Here is a 25750-nt window from a genome sequence, read left to right as displayed (position 1 = left end):
GCCAAAGAGGCATAAACACAATTCAAAGGTATTTTGTGTTTAAGGTTGGCAAAGTGCAATTGGCCACTACATGTATGTCTTGTTATTGTAAAACAAATCCCCCCCGTTCAATCAATAAGAATTTGTATTCTAATCAACAATGTAAACGGTGTTAGTTTTATTGAGGTAAGTATAAAGCATGATAAACAGTCAATGGTCTGTGTTAATAGTCGAGTTCTTTGTTATCAAACTGTTTTTTATTAAGTAATTAAATTTGCACCGTATTGTTATAATTTAATGAACGCACGCGAAATTAGAACTCAGAATGCATTTCAACCAATCAGCACTCAGAAAGCGCTAATATCCAAAATAAAGTCAATTGTACTGCACTTAGTCGATTATGTATGTTTATCTATTCTTTATATACGAAATTTTGTTGCTGTACGTTCAGACATGAAAGCCATAGTTCTTAGATAAATTTCAAACCGAAATTAGTATAATTAAAGAGATATTACAATGTTCTAATCGAGAAATGCATTTGAATTATAGAACTGTTTCCAGTCTTTTTAGGCATTGTCAGATCGCATGTAAAGGATGAAATAAAGTCGTTCAAGGAAATGCGTCCAGCTGAAGATGCGTCCTTTTTCAACCATAAAGTACAAATTAACAGTTTTCATGACGGGAAACCCCTCAGCTCTGACTACTTTTTTCACGCAGTCTTTTAAGCCAAAAATGAAAAATGTCGATTGTTTTACGGCAGGTGTATGACGCATGCGTATTGCATCTTGAATGTAAAACAAAGAAACGACAACCGTGCTCTTATAAATTATCAGTTTCATAAACCCTATTCGGTGTCATTTTCCAGTTAGCTTTCTATTCACAATTCATCCACTCTCGTTGTGAGTGATGTATTCCTCGTTTGTTTCTGACTGTTTCATTTTAACGGTAGATAGCTGACATTCTCGACTGACTTACTTACTTTTCGATAAAACTCATTTATCCTACCCTCGATGTTATTACCGTGTTCCAAAGCGTTGTTTTCGGATCCTCGTCTCGCAAGTAACTTAGGAACCATCAAAGTATCCTTAGATCTCCTGCGATCCTCTGCCCCGATGGGTATAGTTATGCATTCTTGTAGTGGATTAGTTGGAGATAGCGAGGATCTTCGTTTGTCCATGGAAGAGCGCCTGCCCGGCAAAAATCTTGCGTCTGACTTTGTAGAAATTGGAGGAAAAGAACTATTCAGTTGAATACCACTTTGCCTCCTTGCAAATCGAGGCGTCAACGTTTTCCTATCGCATAGCGACAACGGTGCTTGTAAATCATGGGAATCCATCGTTCGAAATCTTGAAAACTCGCCATCTTCCTTCAATTCTTTGCGCAGCATGTCTTCTTCGTGTCTGTAGTGTCTTGTTAACTGATCCTTTACGTTATCTATTCGGTCCAACTCGATTTTCAACCGCCTCCCAGACATGGCGTTCTTCCTTAGATTTTTATCGTCGTATTCCGATCTTGTATTTGCCATACTTTTTCTCAACTTATTACGTATATATTGCCCGAAAATTCGATTAATTTTTTTAAAGTTTTTTCATAAACATACCATCGATCAGAAGATCGAGATATTTTAGGCAAACTTTGACGGTTTCAATTTTTATATGCACTGCAATCAAGAATGAAATTTGCAATGAAAATGGACGAAATGAAACATAATTTTGTTGTATTGACAAATTTGCTTCACAAATATATGGGCATTAATAGGAAATGCTAATATTTACCCATCCACCTGCAACTCACGTCCGTGCGCCTTTTGAACAAATACAGCTTTCGAACAACTTCCAAAATTAATTCTACGAATGAATTCTTACATGATAAAACTTCGAACCATTTTGGCAAGTTTCGGAATGTTTGAAAAAAACCTTTTTATGAAATATGAAAATTTTTGATGAAAAAGTGTTGCAATTACTTTGTCAACAAGAGTTACGCGGCAAATTTGCATTAGTTGAATGAATTTATAATATCACATTGTTAACAGTTACATATATTTGCCATCTTTCATGGATTGATCACATAGTGTTGACTGAGCGACACGTTAAGCAATGTTACTTTACGGATGAAAAAGAAGAAATCTAAGCGGTCGGTGCCGTCTAAATCACCTGAAGCACTTCGGTATATTTTTGTCCCCAAGTTTTCACAATTTGTCTCCAAGCTATTGTCGTAGCTTCCACTGCATTTGTAGTCAAACATTAAATACCCAGTACCCTGCTCAACCAACTCAAACCCAGTACTCTGCTCAACTAACACAAACACAGTCCCAGGCTCAACTATCGCACACCCAGTACCCTGCTTAAACATAGCCTATGCCAACACGTTCACACGTTAGTTAGATAACTAGAGGCTTGGGTTCTAAATAATTGAGAACGAGAAATTTGGGTAACGATGGTACTGGATACGAGTGTTTTCATGTGACGTAAAAGCGGCCATATTGGAGCATCCAATCAATATTACGTAATTTCCTTTTATTATATAGGATATTTAACAAACATGGCGACCGATGAAAACAGCCTACAGGGGACGAGAGAGTTGAAAATCATAGGCAGTGGGTAAGAGAAATTTGAATATTTATTTTATCAAAAGTATTGGGTACAAGAAATCAGTAATATCAATTTTAATAAGTAAGGTTTGCAACATCAACTTTGATATGTTTTACGACGGCAAAGATTTTATTAATCTTGTTGATTGTAATCTTTCACACTAAGATTGATGATTTCGTTCTTAAGGGCAGACAACAACGTGGAAGCGCGTTCAGTCAAACTCGAACGTCTGTTATTTTGTTCACAATCTAAAGTTTTCCCTTCTTCATGTGATAACTTGTTATCGATGTGAGCCGTCGTTGTATCATGGTCAGCGTCAATGACATGCAGAGATGTTTCGCTATGGTTACAAGGATTTTCATCAATAGACCTTTCACCATTATCAAATATTCTTAAATTGACCTCGGTGTTATTAAAATCCTTCGTTGTTGCTAATTCAACCTTTCCATCAAATTTCACTGACCCTATATGATCCTGTGCATCCTTCACATCACCGTACTCAATACATGTCGCTATACTACTGTTATCAAAGTTCCCTATACTCCTTGACATTTCATCGTGGTCATCCACTGTCAAAACTACGTTGCTTTTTATCCTCAATGCTTTCCATATCTTTCTCCACATTATCCATATTGCTCACTCTATCGCCAATCTCAATTACAGCTACGCTATCCTCGCTGTAATGATCGTCAGATTGCACCACATCATACACATTATCACTTTCACGATTATCACTACCATCCTCTATGTCCCTCACGTAATCATCAGTGCTCCCTACAATCATCTCTATACTGCTTTCACTATCCTTCATACGGCCATCCAATGAATGATTCTCAGACTGAATATTTCCTACTTTACTCAAATTCCCTCAAAACATCCTTCCATATCCTCAGTCTGCATTGAAACAAACTCAGCATTGCTATCGCCATCTTTCAATTGATCCTCAACGATGCTTATAGGTACATCGACGTCCCCATTCTTGCGGGACATTTTATCAATATCAGTGATATTACTCAGGCTTACGACGTCTATGACGTTGTCCGATACCTCTTTCACCATGGAAACATCGCCAACATGGCTTCCATCATTCCTTTCAGCATTTTCTTCATTCATCTCCTTGTTTAGCGTTTGCTCAATAGAAGATCCTTCGCTATTCTTCATTGACTCTAAACTTTCTTCATTTGCATCTGGGATTACAGTTTCATCCTTTGGCAATTTCCTATCGGTGTCGATAGTTTTTAACAAATCACAAACATCGACCGTCGCGTCGAATTCTTTGGACTCTATCATGCTCGATCCATCATTATCCTCTGTAAATGCTGCAATACCGCTGCTAGACTGAGAATTAAGATGATCGGATGAATCTTGGAATGTTTTTGTATCCTCAAAACAATCACCATTATCCTCGAGTGTATTGCCTTCGTCAGGGCTACCTGCATCCATATCCACGTTATCCCCCTCTATCAACACATGACTCTCGTCTATATTATCATGTTTGACAACATCCACCACCATAGTTGATGTATCGTTCTCATGTACATCAAAAGAACTCTCGTAGATTTCTGACATGTCCTTCGCTGGACCTGTATTATCAAACTTTATCCAACTCTTATCCACAATTGTCCCAATCTCCTCCGCTTTATGATTTTTTGAATTATCCACGTTGTTCCCATGAAATCCTGTTTTCGCTGCATCAAAAACATCGAGTTTATCGTCGCTTGAATTTTTACCACATTTCCTAGATGTGCTGTCAAGTCTCAAGCCATCCATCTTCATTCTCTTTGTTAAAGCTATCTCTGAATTATGGGTAAAACTTTGGCCGGAAATGTCATTGGTGTTTTTATTCAGTTCTGACATTTTCGAGAATCGAGGATGAGGATAAAATACAGGATCCACATCTGAGTCTGAATGTAAACATGTACAATATATAAGGTAATATAATGGTTATATTCTTAAAAAAAAACAAGACAAGATGCGCACTTTTGAAAATAAATAAAATGATATCGCCATCACATTACAAAACCACATCACTACTCACTGGGTACGACATTAAAATCATGTTGCCACCTCTTTTTTTCAATTAATGGCACGATTTTTGCTCAACTACTACAAAGTAAGTATTTAGTGGAGTGAAAATAACGCCTTCGAATAGTTTTTGAGTGATTTTCAAGTCTCAATCAGCGAGTGCTGGTGTGAGCGACACTGTCGAATACGAAATGAGCGACAAACGTTGCCCAATAAAGTGAATGGTTTGAACACGGGAGTATCGTTACATGTTTGTAAATGTAGATCGTCCAGGTTGGTATAGTCCTGAGAAGGACTGTTTTTGTTATTGTTGACTGACGTTTCGACAGCCTTAGCGGTAGTCATCTTCAGAGTCGAAACGTCAGTCAACAAAAACAAAAACAGTCCTTCTCAGGACTATACCAGCCTGGGCGATCTACATTTACAAACATTAAACGTTGCCCAAGTCCTAAAAACTTTAATGCTCCATACAACTCAATGCAGGTCATGAAAAAACTCTTACCTTTACATTTCATCTTTGGTTTACACTCTTCGTCGTTAACTATGTCAAATTTGTCAACTTTTTCTGTAACTTTCTCAAGCTACAGTACAAAATAAAACATTTAAAAACATCTTTGTATGAAGAATCATCCTAAAAAACTGGCCACGTTTATGGATGAGAGAGGATGGCAATTATAATCGTAAATAAACAGACATTACAACTAACCTTACAACAGAGTAGGGAAATTATTTCCAAGAGTCTGGAAGTTTCATTTTCATGTTCTGTATTTTTTCTATATAATTACAACAAGTTTCCATAATTGTCATGCACAACAAGTTTCCATCATTGTCATGCACAACAAGTTTCCATCATTGTCATGCACAACAAGTTTCCATCATTGTCATGCACAACAAGTTTCCATCATTGTCATGCACAACAAGTTTCCATCATTGTCATGCACAACAAGTTTCCATCATTGTCATGCACAACAAGTTTCCATCATTGTCATGCACAACAAGTTTCCATCATTGTCATGCACAACAAGTTTCCATAATTGTCATGCACAACAAGTTTCCATCATTGTCATGCACAACAAGTTTCCATAATTGTCATGCACAACAAGTTTCCATCATTGTCATGCACAACAAGTTTCCATCATTGTCATGCACAACAAGTTTCCATCATTGTCATGCACAAAAAGTTGCCATAATTGTCATGCACAACAATATTTCCAAAGGTGAAATCATACTTTTGAATAACCATACACAAGGTGCATATATATTTCTGTAATCTTTTCACACGTATCTCATTCCTCAAACTCAATCCTCTTGCACTGTACTTTCGAAAGTAATAACCTCTCCTGAAAAATATTTTATTGAGTAGAAGTTATAAACATTTGATTTAAAGAATATCTTTATGAGTGACAATATTATTAGTATGTAAGTATAATACCCACAAACTATTAAAAACAATTATAAATATTACAGAAACTACATTATCATTTCAACTAGATCAAAGTAACATCCATGTGATGTCTTATGAGCATTGTCATAACTTGGTACATTTCAGGATAGAAAGGTATGTTGTTGAAACAACTGTGTTCAATAGTATACTCTAGATGTAACATCCATGTGATGTCTTATGAGCATTGTCATAACTTGGTACATTTCAGGATAGAAAGGGATGTTGTCGATACAACTGTGTTCAATAGTATACTCTAGTTGTAACATTCATGTGATGTCTTATGAGCATTGTCACAACTTGGTACATTTCAGGATAGAAAGTGATGTTGTCGATACAACTGTGTTCAAAAGTATACTCTAGTTGTAACATCCATGTGATGTCTTATGAGCATTGTCACAATTTGGTACATTTCTGGATAGAAAGGGATGTTGTCGAAACAACTGTGTTCAATAGTATACTCTAGATGTAACATCCATGTGATGTCTGATGAGCATTGTCATAACTTGGTACATTTCTGGATAGACAGGGATGTTGTCGAAACAACTGTGTTCAATAGTATACTCTAGATGTAACATCCATGTGATGTCTGATGAGCATTGTCATAACTTGGTACATTTCTGGATAGAAAAGGATGTTGTTGATACAACTGTGTTCAATTGTATACTCTAGATGTAACATCCATGTGATGTCTGATGAGCATTGTCATAACTTGGTACATTTCAGGATAGAAAGGGATGTTGTCGATACAACTGTGTTCAAAAGTATACTCTAAAGTTGTAACATTAATGTGATGTCTGATGAGCATTGTCATAACTTGGTACATTTCAGGATAGAAAGGGATGTTGTCGATACAACTGTGTTCAAAAGTATACTCTAAAGTTGTAACATTCATGTGATGTCTGATGAGCATTGTCATAACTTGGTACATTTCAGGATAGAAAGGGATGTTGTCGATACAACTGTGTTCAAAAGTATACTCTAAAGTTGTAACATTCATGTGATGTCTGATGAGCATTGTCATAACTTGGTACATTTCAGGATAGAAAGGGATGTTGTTGATACAACTGTGTACAACTGTATACCCTAGTTGACATATTTGGATCAAAAACAGAAAATTCCCCTTATAATGTGTCTTTCAAAGAATAATAAAGCTTTTAGAAAAATGTGGGACATGGGATTTTTAAGATCCGACAAACAAATATTTTTATGAAGGCCTTCTCCACACACACAGTGGAACATTGATAATTGGGGGGCTATACTCATATATTCATATGTTATAATCCGTAACCACAATTGATTTCAATAGAAACTAATAAAGTAAAACATGCATATATGAATAATAGCCCCACCCCATGCCCCAAGAGACATCCTACACTTTAACCCCCCCCCCAGAAGTGCCACATCTTTCAATTTCCCCCTCCCCAGTCCTACAAACTTGGCGAGGCCATTGGTGTTGATATATAAATACATGAAGATATATTATGATGAAGCATGTCATGCAAAACAAATTGGACTAAGAAAAATTGTTTTTTTCATATTCATACCAAGCAGCCTGTATTTTCATAGCAGCAACATTTAATCTCTTGTACTCTATAAAATTGAATCTGCGACGGACTAAAAATCCTCTAATTTGAGCTTGAAGGATTGTTGCAGCCAAGTTAATGAGCTTGCTCGCTTCTTCTTCGGTCAGCATAGGAAACTCATTTTCAACATTGGTTCCACAATAACTCGCGTTTTTGGCATTTTTCGAGTAATCGCCCATTAAATAACTTTCAAGTTCTTCTATGTAAAATAATGAGAGAGAAAAATGAAATTATTACCTTTTAAGATGGTTTTACCAAAGACTTAAATATCATCTGTGAAAAGGAAGGACAACTAGGGCCATGCAAAAATTCAATGATTTATGTTTGAGGGAGCTGAATGCGGAGGAAAATGGAATACTTATGTTGGTAATGAAGATTCCAATCATAAAGTTAAAAATTAACAGTTGACAGACGTTAAAATTAACTTCATACTTTGATGATCCCCCAGCGAATTCTTCAGCGGAGAATAAACAGGCAGAAAGGTCGAATCCGACCTTAATGTATCTAAATCACTGTCTAAAATGAAGAATATTCATAAAATACTCAATGAAAGCTATAGAGTCTTGATATTAAAGATTCAGAGTACAAAGTGCTTCGTTAACCACGTACCATCGCTTGAATTGCTGTAGCTTGATAACTTTGTTGAATGCATTGTAATTTTATTTCAATTGCAAAACGTTCTTTCCTTTTAAAGGTGAATTTTTAAAATTACGATATCAAGTACAAACGTAGTAAAGGAAATCATTCAATACTCAAGTGATTATATAAATTACACTTCATTGTTTTGAATATTACATGAGCAGAAACATGACAGACTTGGATAGACTAAATACAATCCGCCAAAAGACTATAATCGAAATGACCTAAATGTTGGTGGTTAAAGCCAGGTCGTTAACAATGTAAGACACAGCCCCAATTAAAATAATGAAGTTTTTGCAAACAGTTATATGTTTTGGCCTAACTCGAGGCACGTAGCTAGCCTGCATTAGTATCCATTTTTTAAAAAACAATGATTTTTGCAGGGAAACGTGTTTTATTTGGAGATGCAATAGATTTAGCAAAAGGCAATAACCAAGTTTAGTGTATCTTACGATTAGCATCATGCCATGATCTTGTCATAAGACTTTCTTTTTCAAACACAAGGCTGTCATGCAAATATTTGATCTCGTAATGAATATATTATGTGTAAAGTAGTCGCAAGCAATTTGTTTACGAACAACCTTCCACTGTGCATCTTATCTTGAACAAGTCTATTATACCAAGGTAAGACTTGTATTAGGTATGGATTTCTGCTTGTATTAGGTATGGATTTCTCTTTAAATAAATGAAACTATTTTCCCATGCTGCAATTCATTCTATAAAAGTGTTATTTTGCAAATAAAGTTTCTTGTCATTGTTAATAACTATTTTGAATATTTTTTGACATACTTTACTCAAATTGGAAAATACTATCATACGGTTTTACTTAACCCGACTAGAGTCACTAGATGTTATGCTTCCATGTCAAATTTTGTATTTTTGCAATTGAATTTGTCAGCTAGGAGCTAGGGCCACAAATAAAATCAAAGTTCATTTTCCAAAGTTTGTCAAGAACTGGCGGTCTCTTAAATTTTGATATTTTAATGGTTATTTGTCGTTGCTTTTTATATATGATACAAAATTAGTCAAATTAAACATTGAACTACAAATCAACATTTTAGAAATTTCGTATATCTTAGTGCTTGCACAATAATGATTTAAATCACAAGATTCGTCATAAGAGTTGATAATGTGGCAAAAGTTGATATAGTGATATAGGAGTTTTAAATCTAGTCAAGAATCAATTTAATTGCATCCTATCTTGCACTGCATGTGTTTTTCAAAAACTCAATCAGCAGCAATTAGCAAGAGCGTAGTATAATTTTTCCTTTGACACGAATTCATGATTGATTTGCAAATTTTCTTTGATTTAATTTATTGAGCTCATGTCGGTTTGCGCAGGTCATTGCAAACTTGATCAGCTATGGACCACTCAAATCACTGGTTTGAATTTTGATATTTTGTAAATAATCATTTATCCATTTTTTCATACAAGGGTGTTTGTCGTTAACACAAAGATTTATCTTCTAAATGCTAAGTGCTTACTTATAAACAACCACTGCATCCACTTAATTTTTTCTTAAAATGTTTTTCATTTCCTGTTTTTATCGTGCTTATTTCTAAAACTTATAAATCCATGCTTGATTGTTGATGTTGTTATTTAGATTTCTAGTAGATTTCTAACTCGTGTGTCATGTGCTTTGAAGAGTTTTTAGAGTTGTATTTTAATATTTAGCTATTCTCCATTGTTCACATTTTTACTTTCAGTAACAACGAAATGAATTGTTTGACATATGTTGTCATTATGCTGAGTTTTTTTCATTGTTTGAAATCCTTGCCTGTCACAAACATAGAAGCTGTCGAAAAACCAGGTAAATAATGAACCTTTTTAAGAATTAGGAAAAGGATGTTGTTGTTTAAACCAGGGCTCTCCAAACTTTATAGCCATAGGGCCACATGAACTTTCATTCAGCATGTTGAGGGCCGACGAACCGTATACCGCTGGTCAAAGAGCGAATATTTTAATAAAACGAAGTACATAACACAAGCTTCATTAGTTAAGAAAATAGCTCCTTCCTTAGCTCAAAAACCCTTGAAAGCACTTTTCCACAACTTAGCCATCTTACTGCAGTGTAATATGGCATGTCAACAGATTCTGTCTCAGTAGGAAGTTGGGACAAAAATTGATGTAAGCCACTCTTGCTAGTTGACTTGCGTCATAACGTGAACTTTCTGCACAAAGTTTATTTTGTTTAACAATATTATTATTTTTTTCTTAAGTGTCTCTGCGGGTCAGATTGAGAGGCCCGCGGGCCGTAGTTTGGAGACCCCTGGTTTAAACTATAAGGTTTTAGCATATATGTTCACCTGATCCTAATTGATTGTAGAAATACCTAGTGGTTACCTGTTCAAATTTAAATGAAAATCAACGTAAATCTAACATTTAGATATCTTTTATATAAAATTGATAAATTTCTTTTCATTCATTGACATTGCAAAAATATCTATGATATGAACTTAACTAGCTAATGAGATTTGGGAACAAAATCTTTAGCCAATTATTGCGATTTTTGCGATCCCAGACGATCCCACAAAATTTTGGTAAGGGGTTATTCGTCATGTCTGTCACAATCATGAATCATTCAAGATATTAGAAAAAAAACAAGTAGATCACTTTCTTTTTTCAATCTAGATGGTTAAAATTCATATGCTGCCAGTTATATCTGTTTGATTTTTAGACAAAACACTCGTGTCATGCCGTTGCCAAACTTTTCCATGGCTAACAGGAATTCTACGCGATATGTGTGGACGAACTGAGCAAATCTGTAGCATTCTGCCAGGGGAAAGGATTACATACTGCTGTCATCCAAGATAAATATAGTATTCATATTAAAAGTAAATATTAATTTATATCCTCATTGATTGATGGTCGAAGAATGCAATTTTGTTTCTTTGTAATTAAAGTTGATCTTTGATTTGTGTGTGTGTGTGTGTGTATCTTGAAAGTGTGACATTAACAGCTGAAAACTCATATGTGTACCAAAATATAAACACTGAAAAACTGCTCTTTATACAATTGTCCTCAAAAGTTGACTATTAGATAATGTAAATGGTTTGAATCGTCGTCAACATGCTTCGAATCATTCGTGTTTTCATTGGTCAGCGAGCCCTCATCCAAAACTCTCGAGCGTCCGCTAGGTGCTTCATCTACGTTCAATTTCATCAAGCTATCTTCAACCTAGCGTCGTTGTTTCTCCTCTTTCATGCTTCATTTTGTTTCACTGTTGGAAGTTTCATTTTCAAGTATTTCTTCTACCTCAATCGATGAATTATAATATCTGACATAAATATTAGAGCATTGTTTGTGCACAAAATATGCAGATACAAAGGTATAGAGAAAAATAAAAATACCTGTAACATTGTCACGGAAATTACGAATGGCGTAAAAAAGTGTTGATATGCATTTGTAGAACAAAAAGCATGCCAAAAATATATGATTGAAAATTTGCTGAGCGCATATACAAGCACCAATTTCAGAGATCGCTCCATCACAAATTAATTGAGAATTAATCTGAGCATGCTTGGTCAACTCCACGAACTCTCCAAGTTCATGGTCAAGGCAAAGACGAACTGTATGTACAAGTACCGATTATGGAGAAATAAGCTCGCTCAGTCACAAATTTTCAGATACCACAACTTTTGTAAGGCCTTTATGTGTATATGTATAATGTATCTTCAAATTACCCTCAATATGTTAACATCAGACAATTAATGTTGATTTTTGATTAGTGATGCAGAGATTTAGTAAATTCAATTGGAACAATAAAGTTGGGGTTTCTCATTGGCGAATTACAAGTTGTGTCGTAAGAACAAAACCTGAAGAGAAAAGAGAAAAGATAAAACAATATTGATTAATGTAGAAAAACAAACAAACAAAACTCATAGCTTTTCAATGAACAAATGAATATGAACACAAATTTGTTTTCATCCGCTCTATTTTCTCTTGAGAACTTAAAGAGGTTGTTTGTACAAAACAATTTATTTGTCTGACCAGTAGCAGTGGCGAACTTAGGTTACGTCAAAACAAATAACTGCAGCTCATTTTCGGAATCATTTATAAAATAAGGAATAAATTAATAAAAAAGGTTATTGCAAGTTGACTAAAAATTTCAGCTTCCGAAAGCAAAAACAATTTTTTATTGATATTGAGCTCGTAATACAAGTTTTTTTCCAACTATTTATTAATATTCACTATGTTGTTTTTCTATTTAATAATGAAAAATTCTTTGAACCAACTAACGGCAAAGAAAGATGAGTTGAAGAACTAGGAGAAACATGAGAAGTTTGTCGTATGTCTCTTTCATATTTATTTCAACTAAAGCCAAAATTTGTCAAAAAACTTAATTTGCTAAAGCACTTTACATTAAGCAATTAGTTTAGCGATATTACAGCCTCGTACCCAGGCGTTTTGATCCCTTGAATTATTTGATTTTTTATAAATTGAATGTCACATGGCGTGTGTATGCTCCACCGAAATTTTCTCGTTTTTTTGTTCACGCATGTTGTCCCGCAGTGCTTTTTCACCAAATAACAAAATATCAAGTTTTAGTATTTATTTTTGAAAAACAGAAGTTTTCGCAGAGGATTTTTTCATTTGGAGGTGCATAAACTGCGCACAAGCTTTGACGAGAAGTAATATTTTACCATTAACCAAATTAATAAAAATCCTTAATTGTCAGACTTCCACATTAAGTCCCAGAAAAAGTACTATGAACAGGTATGGAAAACCATAAATTTCTAAACTAAATTATAGAAACTTTTATAACATTTTTCAAACGTACGCGTTGCGCATCTATGTTTTACACATTTTTAGGAAGCTTCGTGCGCTTGCGCAGTTGGTACATAAACATTTCGTCTTTAATAAATGTTATTGTTTTTGTAGCAACTCTTGATATTCTGCAAATGTATGGTGGCAAAGAAAAGCGAAAAGCAGTGAGAACTGATGCAGGTGAAAGTGCAAATCCGGTACAACAGCATGCATTCCTTACGGATCCCAGCGAAGTTAAGCGAATGGAGAAGGATTTATTAGATCTTATGAGAGATTTCAATGATGGAAAATTGCACGCATTTGGTATGGTTGTTATTATCGAAATATGCGAAAATTCCTGAGAAATGATTGATGGTCTTCTGAAATGATCTTGGAGTTTACATAGTTATATCAACTAAAGATCAAATATCAGATCACTCCGGATGAAGACACTAGACTGGAGTATATAAGGACTCATGTTTTAACATCAGGTCACTCCTGATGAAGACACTAGACTGGAGTATATAAGAACTCGTGCTTAAACATCAGATCACTCCTGATGGAGACACTAGACTGGAGTGTATAAGAACTCTAGTTTCACCATCAGATCACTCCTGATGAAGATACTAGACTGGAGTACATAAGAACTCAAGTTTCAACATTAGGTCACTCCTAATGAAGACACTAGACCGGCATATATAAGAACTCAAGTTTCAACATCAGGTCACTCCTGATTAAGGCACTAGACCGGTATATATAAGAACTCAAGTTTCAACATCAGATCACTCCTGATGAAGACACTAGACTGGAGTATGTAAGAACTCAAGTTTCAACATCAGATCACTCCTGATGAAGACACTAGACTGGAGTATGTAAGAACTCAAGTTTCAACATCAGATCACTCCTGATGAAGACACTAGACTGGAGTATGTAAGAACTCAAGTTTCAACATCAGATCACTCCTGATGAAGACATTAGACTGGAGTATATAAGAACTCTAGTTTTAACATCAGATCAGTCCTGATGAAGACACTAGACTGGAGTATATAAGAACTCAAGTTTCATGAGCAAGAAATTAATAAAAGTGTTCAACCATATTACATTGTTTCCAGGTAAGGAACAAACTCTCGACAAAATGGACAAAGTTCGTGAATCACAGGAATCTTTAGCTCAATTACATTTTGAATTGGATGTTGATGAATCACTTCGGTAAGTAGTATATTAAAATTAGTATTAAATGAAGATTGAGTCCTAAGCTCCATAGTTGAACCTTCTTAACAAGGAGGCAAAAGATGATGAATCTATGAAATAAAAATCATGAATCGTGAAATAAAAACACTTTTTTCATGTATTTACTGTTCATACTGATTTAACTCAAACTGTTTTTAAATATCCATGGTTTGAGGTTCACCCTTAGTTTTGGATTCAAAACATCACTATTTCATAAGCAATAAATTATAAACAAAATGTAGAATTGCAAGTAAAAAATTTTAATGCAAAAATGCATAGGCTGTAATGTTTGCTCAGTGACTATAAAGTTTGTTCATTAACTGTGTAGAGCTTTCCACTGGCTGTAGAATTTGTTCAATGATTTTAGAGCTCAGTGGTTGTAGAGTTTGTAAAATTTTGCTCATGTTTTTAGAAAAGAACACGAAGAAGTGGGAAGAAATCGTAATCTTGAAAAACTCATGAAAGATGTGAGTATTTTAGGGATAGTAACATTAGCAACCGTACTTTTAAAGTATTGCAAGAACAAATGTACGTACATATCAAGTCCTGACAACTTTTTCCAAGTCTTCAGTTTAGTAGAAATCTTTGAAAGAACCGTCTTTAAACAAACGTTAATTGAGGGGGAGGGGGGAGAGTGTTTTCATTTTTTCTGTTATGCCACGCTGATTTCTTATGAAAGTGACATCATTTTGAAAAGAAATTAGTCAAGCATAGTAGGATGTATGTTAACATTCGCTTGACGCCATGCTTGAAAGATATTGAAATGAAAAAAGTTCATCAACGGTACTGCTCGACTGGTTTTCAGTCCTGAATTCTAGTTAATTGCCTTCCATTGCTGGCTCAGATCAGCTGTCAGCATCTATGTAACAATAAATATAAATACATGAAACGCTACCTGTAATAGAAATGCATATTAAAAAAAATAAAGCCAAATTTTATACCCAGCCACGCGAGGAAAGACTGGTTACGTGGAAAGACTGGTAACGACACCCATCATATTTGTTATTTTATGAAACTGCATCCACAGTTACTTACTTTTTCTCATTTTTGTGAGGAAAATGATACACATGTCATTCCTATTGAGTTTTTTCGGTGTATCTGTGTAAAGTGTGAGTGTCAATGGTTTAGCGGGTAGCCAGCCAGCATGTTTAGTCGTGCTAAGTAAATATTCCTCTTTTTACTCACTGTAAAAACAATATATTTCTAAAGAAGTGAATAACGATCATGTAAAATTTACCTACACAGAACAGTCTTTTCAAAGTGTTTTTTGAATGATTTTATGAGGTAAGAAATTAAGAATACAGAGACTTGTCAAAGCTAAAACATGTTTTCTTTTTTATTTTCAGCTTGAAAAGTTAAGCTTATCGATGTATCCTTTTACGCTGCTGTTCAAGCATAAAGCTTCACTCCATCTTAGTTTTTCTGCATTTAAAATCACTGGCATAGCCAGCCTGCAAGACTACCATTCTACTCATTTCAGAAAATCATTATTTAAGTCACTGCAATCAATGCTGGTGGTGCATCAATTTCTTTAAGCGCACATGTATGCGCATGCCTTGAAACAAGTTTTGGTTTCACCCCGTTGAATTATACTCTAAGTATACTAAACAGATACCTCTGGGGGGTGAAACCGTGATTTGGGTAGCGCCAGTCCTTTTAAAACTATTCAAAATTATCACTGTAAGTTTTAAAACCTCTTATTTTTGGGGGTGAGGAGGGTTGAAAAATTTTAATGTATACTTGGCTTTGACCGATCATGAGACAAAGTGTGGGAGTAAGCGTTCCAGATGTATTTTAGTTCAATGGGCTAGGGGAGATAACGTTTTAAGCAAGCGTTTAGTTTTATTATCTTCCTTTCTATTTTATCCATGACTAGTTATTGTTAGACAAAATCTTCATCAAAACGATCAAAGCTAAGTTAGGAATTGCTTTTTTTGTCCTTATAGTCCTTAGAAGAAGCTTACTGCGACTTTTCGACATCAAACGTTATAAAAAAGGCCGGAAAATTGTGTATATTTGAAAATGAACATCGATGATCGAAACCTGAGGACAGTGGCTCTAATAAATTTATTGTCAAAATTCATAGATGGCAAAGAAAACTTGACTTGTCCCTTTAAGTAATACTTCAAATTAACTGATCAATTGACTAATTATAGACAACATTTATTAGTAAAATAGAGTTTTTTAACTGTTTCTGCCATTCGTCTGTGTGAAATGCAAATTGTCAAATTAGCCGTTTCAGATAGTTTGATATGTGATTTTTCATATGACACATGACATAGCCTTGTATTTAGTCATTTGATTTGATCATTGTCAAATTCTATGACACATGACATAGCCTTGTATTTAGTCATTTAATTTGATCATTGTCAAATTCTATGACACATGACATAGCCTTGTATTTAGTCATTTAATTTGATCATTGTCAAATTCTATGACACATGACATAGCCTTGTATTTAGTCATTTAATTTGATCATTGTCAAATTCTATGACGCATGACATAGCCTTGTATTTAGTCATTTAATTTGATCATTGTCAAATTCTATGACACATGACATAGCCTTGTATTTAGTCATTTAATTTGATCATTGTCAAATTCTATGACACATGACATAGCCTTGTATTTAGTCATTTAATTTGATCATTGTCAAATTCTATGGACGGAAACAATGGATTCTCTTAGGATTTCTTGAATGTTTTGAAATTAAAGTTCAAGTACCAAAAGAAAAATGGCAAGAAGGTTGTGTGTTTCGATGCTTTATGAAATGTCATAAAATGGGATGGTCATAAAATTTGTGTTTATGTAAATATTGGTATTGAGATTGATGATAACTCAATGCAGATGTGAAGCTTCAAACTGTATAAGCCATTAGGTTTTATATAACTGGAAAAAGGTTAAATCATGTCATATCTTTATCAAAATGTTTTAGTAGATTGTTGACTCGCTGTTATGAATTTTAGGTTTTTACCTTAATTTTCATCAAAAAATTGCATGCCAAATCCAAATATTACACATACTTTTTGCTTGCTCCTTTCTTAAGGTGGCAGTGGAAAATTGTGAAATTTTTGGAAAAGCAGTCATTTTCGTTAAATCTCAGCGGAAGAGGACGAAATCCGCCATATTTTTTACAACATCCGATATCTAAATCCGCGCTTGAGATAACTGCTCCAAATCTAAAAGAACTCAATGGTCACCACTAATTCTGACAATACAGGGACTGTCTAAAGTAAAACCAATATCTTTAACTGATGGAACGGGATTAACTTTTATACCAAGTTATAGAAGATGTGTAAATTATTGGGTAAACTGGTCAACAACAATGGATGCATATCTAATGAATAACTTTTTTTAGTTTTTGAGATGGCTATACGGCGTCCAGCTTTTATTTCTTTGAAAAATAAGGAGAGGAACTGTTTCGAATTATCAGAAAAGATTCCAAAGAGCTCAATGGGGCTTAAGTGAGTGTAATGGCCCATTGTCAAAACAAATATAAAATTAACAGGTGTTTATTCTCATTTCATATATATTTATTAAAGAAAAATAATTTCTCAACACAAAAACTGTTAGTAACACTATAGTATAGTTAACTCTATTATATAGTATACAAAATTTACATGACTATGGCTATACCAACATATTGGATATTAGCAACATGATTTATACTGTTTATGTTTATTTTTGAATATGACTGCCAGAAATCTTTAACAATCTGTCCAAATATGACAGCTCCGAAAATATGGGTAAAATGGTCTCTACTATCAGTAATCAACTCTGTAGAGGTTTTTGCATTAAGGATTGACTTCAAGTTGTTTATAAACCAATTTCTAATTTAATATCATCACTTATAAATCATTATTAATTTTCCAGCATCATTCTAGTATCTGACAAACGCAGCCAAATTAGCGCTCATCTGACATAATTGTTATCTTAGTTCATATTTTTAAATGTAAATTTATACGAATAACTTGCATTCTTAACGTCAAAACCTGTTATATTAGATGTTAGTACTTTGTTTTCCACGCAATTTTGAATAAACATTCATTTGAATATTGACTCTTAAGTACTTTGTGTATTATTTATGCTTATGTAAGATCATTCTGATACAATTTTCACGAGTCATAAGTTCATTTATGCTGAGGTCTTATGAAATTTTTAAGTAATCTATCACACAGCTAAGTATATTTCTTTGAAGTACTTTCAATAATAATGCGTTATATTTCATAACCAAAAGCCCTCCTTTATGGTTAGAAATAGATCCATTCTACCAGTATATCACGATCGATGTTCACTACAGGGAAAGTTTACAGGTAAATGTCCCAGTAGTTATATAGTTATATAGTTCAAAATGCCCTGAAAGAGTTAGAATTTTATATACCAGAGTTTGCTTACTCCTAATTATTGCTTTTTCCTACGATTTTACTGGTAGTTGTATGAAAAGTTCCCTTTTTGAATACCCTTTCCACTTTTACATAATGACTAATTTTACATAAACAATACAATACAATACTTAATCAAACATACAAAGCTAACCAAACAAAGTTGGGCTAAAAAGTTCATACTCAATTCTCAAATGGTGATTTGTGAAAGAGCGCAATTTCGAACAAAATTTCCAGGAGCTTGCACTTGCTTGCTTTTTTTATAAATGCATCAAGCAACATAAAATTCCAAAGACTATAAACACTATAATCTTTAAATATTTCAAAACTGTATCTTTGTTTGATCGATAATTTAGAGTTTAAAACATACCAAAGTGCTGAAATTAGGTTAAACTTTCTTAAGAACATCTCCAAACATATGACACTCCGGGTTCAAACTATTCACTTTAAATTGTGTGTACATAATTGCTCTTTGATTAAACTTCATTTAAGTTAACATTAAGAGCATTGCGCTCCGCTGTTGTTAGAATTTTTGATGAAATATGTAGAATCATTGAACCAACCATCTGTAACGACGTGGGGAGAATGGAATGACAATATTGCGCAGTTTCATTTTCCAAAGGAGGTTTGTCAAATCAAGATCACTAAACTTGAGTCCGCGTGTTCTGCACCCAAATAAGAAAATAAAAGAAGAAAGTCCATATTTTAAGATTATTAAGGTTGGTTAATATGTACTTTTATTGCTTGTGTTTAATACTTTATACCATTGTATGTATAATGCCAGTTGCAAATAATATATGAAATTCACAAATGTATAATACACAAATAAGTATACAAATACAGAAATACACGAATAATAAATGAAATATTGAAAATTTTCTCATAAAGAGGTTTTTCCTAGCTATATTGTTTTATTGAAAAAAAATTAAAGATAAAGTTCATTTTATGAAGAAATAAATATTTATCATGGCGGAAGTTAGTTTCAAACCCGATATCGCATCTTACCAAATCCATAGCACTTACACTAAACTACAGAAGCTTTTTTGAAGTAGTAGTAATATCAAAATTTTTTTTCATTATTTAAGTTTTTAATAACACTACTGTAAATTATACAGCCTACCAGTCCGTTTTCGCAGCAGTGAATATAGTCGCTTTTTTAAAAAAATGTTGAAAATGAGAACTATTGTGAACTTTAGTCGTACTTCTGAAGCTCAGAAGCTGGATAGCAAAAGCCAAAAACTGTTTTCTTAAAAAGATCAATCTAAAAGAAACAGCTTGAAGTAAAGATAAGATACAAAATAACTTAGCTTAAATACGTATAAATTATTGTGTTCAACTGCGTTTACGACTTCTTATAGGATTGTCAGATTCTAAATGTCAGATTGTAATGTCATCAAAGATGTGCTTTTTGAGACACCCTTTTTATAGCTAAAATTGAAAAATGCTGACAGAGATTGAGCAAACGGAAATTAATTTTAGGTGACACAATTTTCAATGTGGCTAATGACATCGTAAGAAGTATTCGGTGGGAAATTTGTTTGAGATTTTTAGGCGTTTTACAACTGTTTTTACTCGAATTATTGAAAAAAGACATAAAAAAGACACAAAAAGCGGTTCATGTCAAAGTATGGAAGACTTTATTACTTCCATACAAAATATTGAAAGCTTCTGCATTTATTAATGTACAATGAAACAATTTGACTTCAGTCTGAATAGTTCTTGATATCGTTCTTCACCTTATTGGCAATTGTCGACTATTTTCACGACATTTAAAATGGGCATATGTGATGATAACACCATCAAAAAATCCCGCTTTTTTTAATGCTACGCGATTTGCATTGAATTGTTAACAGAAATTATGACGTTTTTGATTTGAACTACGATATCTGAATTAAATCCGACGTTTTAAACTCATTTTCTTTTACTTCAAATTTACTTGGTGTTATTTTCAAGACGACTGATAGTTAATACATAATCAATTTTTCTTACATGGAAAATAACGAAAAAGAATCTCTATGATGTTTAGATATATCATAAAAATTCAAAAACATAGGAAATGAAATGTTGACCTTTTTGACAATAAACAATTTACGGTATGACATTCTTGATAAGGAGTTCTTTGTTGGAATAATGTGCTCATTTTAACTTCCGTTAAAATTTCTCCAAGTATTCCAAATCGATTTTGAACACGTCTTTGCAAATGATATTCGTTGACTTGAAAGTCTGCATTAATGCATGTTTCATGATCTTTGAACGTAATAACAAATTCAAACAAGTAGGAAACTTTTAGAAATTGGTGAATTTGGAACTAGTTAAAATTCAATTGTACAATATAGAAAATTATAAAATTGGATATTATAAAGGGAGAAGTGTTATAATTCTATTTATTCAATATTCAAAGGACATCATTCAACAATCTACCTATCTTGGAGTACAAGTCGCCAAAATCGATGGGCGTTTCAGCGAATTGCCACCGGAAATGACGGAAATTAAATCGAGTGTAGCAATACAAATGGACACGGCAATAGAATTACGGAGTAAAATTGATGAGGTAGAAGCAAATGGTAACCGTCAAATTCAGTTTTTGCGCGGTCGCATTTCGTCATTAGAAGCTGAGACTACAAAGCTTAAATCGTCAAATGAATTATTAGAAGAAAAGGTAAAATCATTGGAAGATAAAAATACGAAGCTTGAGGCAAAGGTGAAATCTTTGGAAAATGAAAATACGAGGAAATATGGTGAAAAAGAAAAAGAGAAGGAGTGGTGGGAAAGTTGGAGGCAGGAAGTGGAAAACATGATAAAAGGGGCGAATTAAGTAATAGTTTCGAAATACAAGTCAGATCTAATGTCCTTTTACACTTAATAAACTGCTTACTGTAGCTATACATTTAATTTATAATGTCAACGAAATGTTTTTAATCAACTCAAAAAATTTTGACAAAAAGATTGTCATAAATCCCGATCATACACAATAAATTTTAAAAATGTAACAAAGCAGAGACAAAACTTCATTATGCAACATCATTACCACTATTACAAAATAAAGAGTAAGTAATTGATAAACTAAAAAACTTCTTAAATGCATTACATGTAATAATAGAGCGGAAAAAATGATAACACTGTAAAGCACGTAAAGATTAAACTTGCCTATTAATAAAATGTTTTGCTGATGCAAAGATCAGTGGTTAAGACGTTTTCATTTCTGTCTGAACTTTCACATTTTTATACTACACAAATTTGAAGCATGTTTTGCTTACAAACTATGTTCAAATGATTTTGTGTTTGGAATCATAGTTTTGCATACTCCCAAGGCCTTCCAGTTGAATTATCAAATCATAAAGCCGTCAAGACGTCTGATACTTGATACATAATTCTTATATCAAACAAGACTTACCTGTAAGTTGATGTTTGATTGAATTCTACTAGTCATCAGTCAAGAACGAAAAGTCACATGAGAAGCGCGCGCGTCGCTTTTGACTCTGAATATGACTACCGCTAAGGTTGTCGAAACGTCAGTCAACAACAAAGCATACTCCCAAGGCCTTTCAGTTGACTTAATAAATCATAAAGCGTTTGTATAGAGCAATCATTCTAGTTGATGTTACAGCTCAATGGTTCTGTATAACTGGATCAGCTGACACCAAAAGAATGGCAAAATTGAACTATTTCTCCCTGGAAATAACTCACTCCCCCTAAAAAGAAGGCGACAAGGAAGTGTTTGAGCAACAAACATTTAACAAGAAAATTTTGATAAAATTTTAGGTGAAAACCAAAAATTTATTGATCACGAGGAATAGCAAACAAAAAAGTTTTGAAACTGAAGCCCTTAACATTTTGACTGTATTTTTGCTATATTTGCTTAAAATTACTCAAAGTTTATTTAAATTTTCCTAAATTACATGCTTTTCGGATCACATGGTTTACGTAATAAGAAGTGAACCTCCCTGTCCTGACCTATACATTTGCATAACTGCTATTAACTCTGGGTGGGCAAGGCAACTAGTACCCAAACAATCAAATTGCAATGGGCACCCTAAAAAGAGTTGTTTAACAACGATAAAAACAGAGGTATATACTCTGGTTATTTCTTATTCGAAGTTATTCGTAAGTTGTGTGGAAGAAAAATAAAATCTCTATATGGTATTTTTCTTTATATCTATATTTGTACAAAAAAAAACAGTTGGTGTTGTGCTATGTAATAAGTGCCACCCATGTCTTATTATGCGCATGTGATTACCATAGTGGATATTCCCTATACATTGCTTCAACGCATCGTTTATTCTAAAGACTGAATAAGCAGTCTTAACAGCTTTCTTATGTTCACAAACTCCATACCCAAGATCTATGTGCTCTTCCGTGTCCTCACTGTAGAAATATATTAGCATTAATGAATCTCTCTTTCTTTCAGAAAAAGGAAGCTTACGTTCAATGTTGATAAGGCTATTGAAGGAAACACGTCAGGTTATTTGCAATTTTTCGTAATTCAAACAAAGCACTTAATTTACTTAATTTTTCTGTCACTCTTTTTCAATGGGGCTCCTCAATCACAATAGACATGCAAGAAATGGTTTTACAATCATTAAGTGTGATGGCTATAAATCCTATAATATCAGTTTTCTTTTAATGTTTATGGAGTACCAAGTTTTATTTGTTCAGCTTCATTCTTATGAGGAATATAAAACTATTCCTCGTCATCGGTGATATCTCCTATGGAAATTTTTTCGTACATTTGCTTCATTTCTTTGTGTTCGTTCGAGAAACTCAATTTTTCACCAGCTACTCGACGTTTAGTTTTACAACTAGTGTGAAAGGACGTAAAAGTAGTAATGTTCTTATACTTGCATCACTATATCGTGACTGAAAATTTTGCTATTGTTTTATTGCAACTCTTTCAAGAAATGCAGAAGCAGAATTTTATATCATTAACAGTTCACAATGGGAACTCTGCAAGCCCGGCTGATGAATATATTGCCAAATATACCTGATAATTCAAGTTGTAATTACAAATTGTGATGTCACTTTTTTTGTAATTGGGTTTTATAGTAAACAAAAACCTAGGTACCTTGAAAATGAAAAGAGACGTGCATAGACTGTTTTGGAAAGTCTAGTGTCATTTTGAAAATTTTATCTGATGAAAATATACTTGAAGTAACAAAATTGTTGTTTCACAACAACTTTAAGTAATCCACAAACGACTGTGTGCATACCTTTATGGTAAACAATTTAATGTTATTGTTTGGATTATACTTGCTCGTTCGTAGCATTTTAACAGGAGTAAGTCCCTTTGAAACAACTCTACTCTAGCATTACAATAAAAGATGTGTGTGAATGGTATGTCTTCTACAACTGATTTCAGAATTTTTTACCTGAGACTTAATCTGTCAAAGTTGTTTTTGCTGGTAGCCTCGGACAACCTTGTGAATTATCTAAAAATGTTTTTATCATCAGTTTTATGAACGTTTTATTTAAACGCTATTCATCATAAGGCCACAGTATAGAATGAAAACATCTTCATTAAAACCTCCTTTCAATAAAAGTGAAAAACAAAGAACTTGTTGTGCTAATATATTTTAATATTGCTCTGAACAAATTATTTTTCATGGTGAATGATAACCCGTCATGTTACCACCTGGCTTAAAAAGCACATAAATTCCGAATAAAATAAAAAATCTTAACAGCAAATTCAAATACACTCACTTTTGCCTCACCATCTTAGACACTGCCTGCACTTAATTTTCTCTCTAACTTAAAGAATCTCTAAACATACGCAAACACAAAGCCGATCTCAATAAACAAACGAAGCCCTTCAAAACCATTTCCCAATTGTAATATTTCAATAAGGCATTATCACACTCACATTGCATGCCAAGTAAATATTACTTCTAAGATTGATTGTAACACATTATCCTTCTACTGATTATTACTCATATGTGTCATATATCCTAATATATATATTTAAAATTGTAAATGCTCAACTGCATTCATAAATTGAAGATGACTCGATATTAAGTCGATCGTCTATATTTTAAATGCTTAATTAATCTAGTGCGATTAAGATCATACGGAATCATCCTCTTGTATTAACGGCATGTCTCTAGACGTAAGTAACTTTCGAGAAAAGTTCACCTTTTGAGCTTTATGTGCACATCTTCTTTAATGTCAAACTCATCATCATGAAACATCTTTTCAAATAAATGATTATCATCGGATTTAAAGAGATCATTTGACGCACCATAACCAGGGCTATTATTGATGAAATTATCATCACTAGAACTGTCATCTCTAGTACTGTCATCATCAGAACTGTCATCTCTAGCACTGTCATCAGAAATGTCATCATTAAAGCTTTCAGAGGATCAAACTTCAATGAAGGAAAATTGCATGCATTTGGTATGGTTATGTTATTGTCAAAATATGATGAAACTCTTGAGAGATGAATGATTGTCTTCTGAAATGATCTTAGAATTTACATAGATGTCATATAAAATTACTCAGTGATTCATGAAAGTCAAGTTGGGAGGTTCTCTCACTCATGTTTGAGAGACTATTTTAGACTGTATACCAACTAAATTTTCAGCATCAGATCAGATCACTTCTGATGAAGACATTAGACTACAGTATATAAGAACTCAAGTTTCAACATCAGATCACTCCTGATGAAGACACTAGACCGGACTATATAAGAACTTGTGTTTAAACATCAGATCACTCCTGATGGGGACACTAGACTGGAGTATATAAGAACTTGTGTTTAAAGATCAGATCACTCCTGATGAAGACATTAGACTGAAGTATATAAGGACTTAAGTTTCAACATCAGATCACTCCTGATGAAGACACTAGACTGGAGTATATAAGAACTCAAGTTTCAACATCAGATCACTCCTGATGAAGATACTAGACTGGAGTATATAAGTACTCAAATTTTAACATCAGATCACTCCTGAAGAAGACACTAGACTGGAGTACATAAGAACTCAAGTTTCAACATTAGGTCACTCCTGATGAAGACACTAGACCGGCATATATAAGAACTCAAGTTTCAACATGAGGTCACTCCTGATGAAGACACTAGACTGGAGTATGTAAGAACTCAAGTTTTAACATCAGATCACTCCTGATGAAGACACACG

The 25750-nt window shown here is 33.7% G+C and overlaps 4 protein-coding genes and 1 long non-coding RNA gene across 5 annotated transcripts; 3 read left to right on the top strand and 2 right to left on the bottom strand.

The window, feature by feature from the left end:
* Window positions 1–382: 382 nt before the first annotated feature.
* On the bottom strand, window positions 383–1931 carry LOC124440958. The gene has a single exon (XM_046991383.1). The coding sequence runs from the start codon at window positions 1502–1504 to the stop codon at window positions 914–916; it is 591 nt and encodes a 196-aa protein (XP_046847339.1). The 5' UTR covers window positions 1505–1931; the 3' UTR covers window positions 383–913.
* Window positions 1932–3158: 1227 nt separating this feature from the next.
* LOC124440955 lies at window positions 3159–8411 on the bottom strand. The gene is made up of 7 exons (XM_046991380.1): window positions 8232–8411; window positions 8055–8138; window positions 7584–7821; window positions 5825–5935; window positions 5302–5368; window positions 5098–5176; window positions 3159–4474 (listed from the first exon to the last, which is right to left on the bottom strand). The coding sequence occupies exons 1-7, from the start codon at window positions 8272–8274 to the stop codon at window positions 3429–3431; spliced, it is 1668 nt and encodes a 555-aa protein (XP_046847336.1). The 5' UTR covers window positions 8275–8411; the 3' UTR covers window positions 3159–3428.
* A 355-nt stretch (window positions 8412–8766) lies between these two features.
* Window positions 8767–11176, top strand: LOC124442269. The gene is made up of 3 exons (XR_006947198.1): window positions 8767–8885; window positions 9969–10072; window positions 10940–11176. It is a non-coding gene; the product is annotated as an uncharacterized LOC124442269 (long non-coding RNA).
* A 1944-nt stretch (window positions 11177–13120) lies between these two features.
* On the top strand, window positions 13121–16470 carry LOC124442665 (coiled-coil domain-containing protein 28B-like). The gene is made up of 5 exons (XM_046993157.1): window positions 13121–13332; window positions 14121–14217; window positions 14651–14705; window positions 15585–15607; window positions 16125–16470. Exons 1-5 carry the CDS (start codon window positions 13164–13166, stop codon window positions 16153–16155), a joined length of 375 nt encoding a protein of 124 aa, XP_046849113.1. The 5' UTR covers window positions 13121–13163; the 3' UTR covers window positions 16156–16470.
* Window positions 16471–19073: 2603 nt separating this feature from the next.
* LOC124442664 lies at window positions 19074–21793 on the top strand. The gene is made up of 2 exons (XM_046993156.1): window positions 19074–19336; window positions 21019–21793. Exons 1-2 carry the CDS (start codon window positions 19208–19210, stop codon window positions 21430–21432), a joined length of 543 nt encoding a protein of 180 aa, XP_046849112.1. The 5' UTR covers window positions 19074–19207; the 3' UTR covers window positions 21433–21793.
* The last annotated feature ends 3957 nt before the right edge of the window (window positions 21794–25750 follow it).

Source organism: Xenia sp. Carnegie-2017, unplaced genomic scaffold (assembly GCF_021976095.1).
Source record: "Xenia sp. Carnegie-2017 unplaced genomic scaffold, XeniaSp_v1 HiC_scaffold_20, whole genome shotgun sequence".
Classification (NCBI taxonomy): domain Eukaryota; kingdom Metazoa; phylum Cnidaria; class Anthozoa; order Malacalcyonacea; family Xeniidae; genus Xenia; species Xenia sp. Carnegie-2017.
This window is presented reverse-complemented; position numbering and strand designations above follow the sequence as displayed.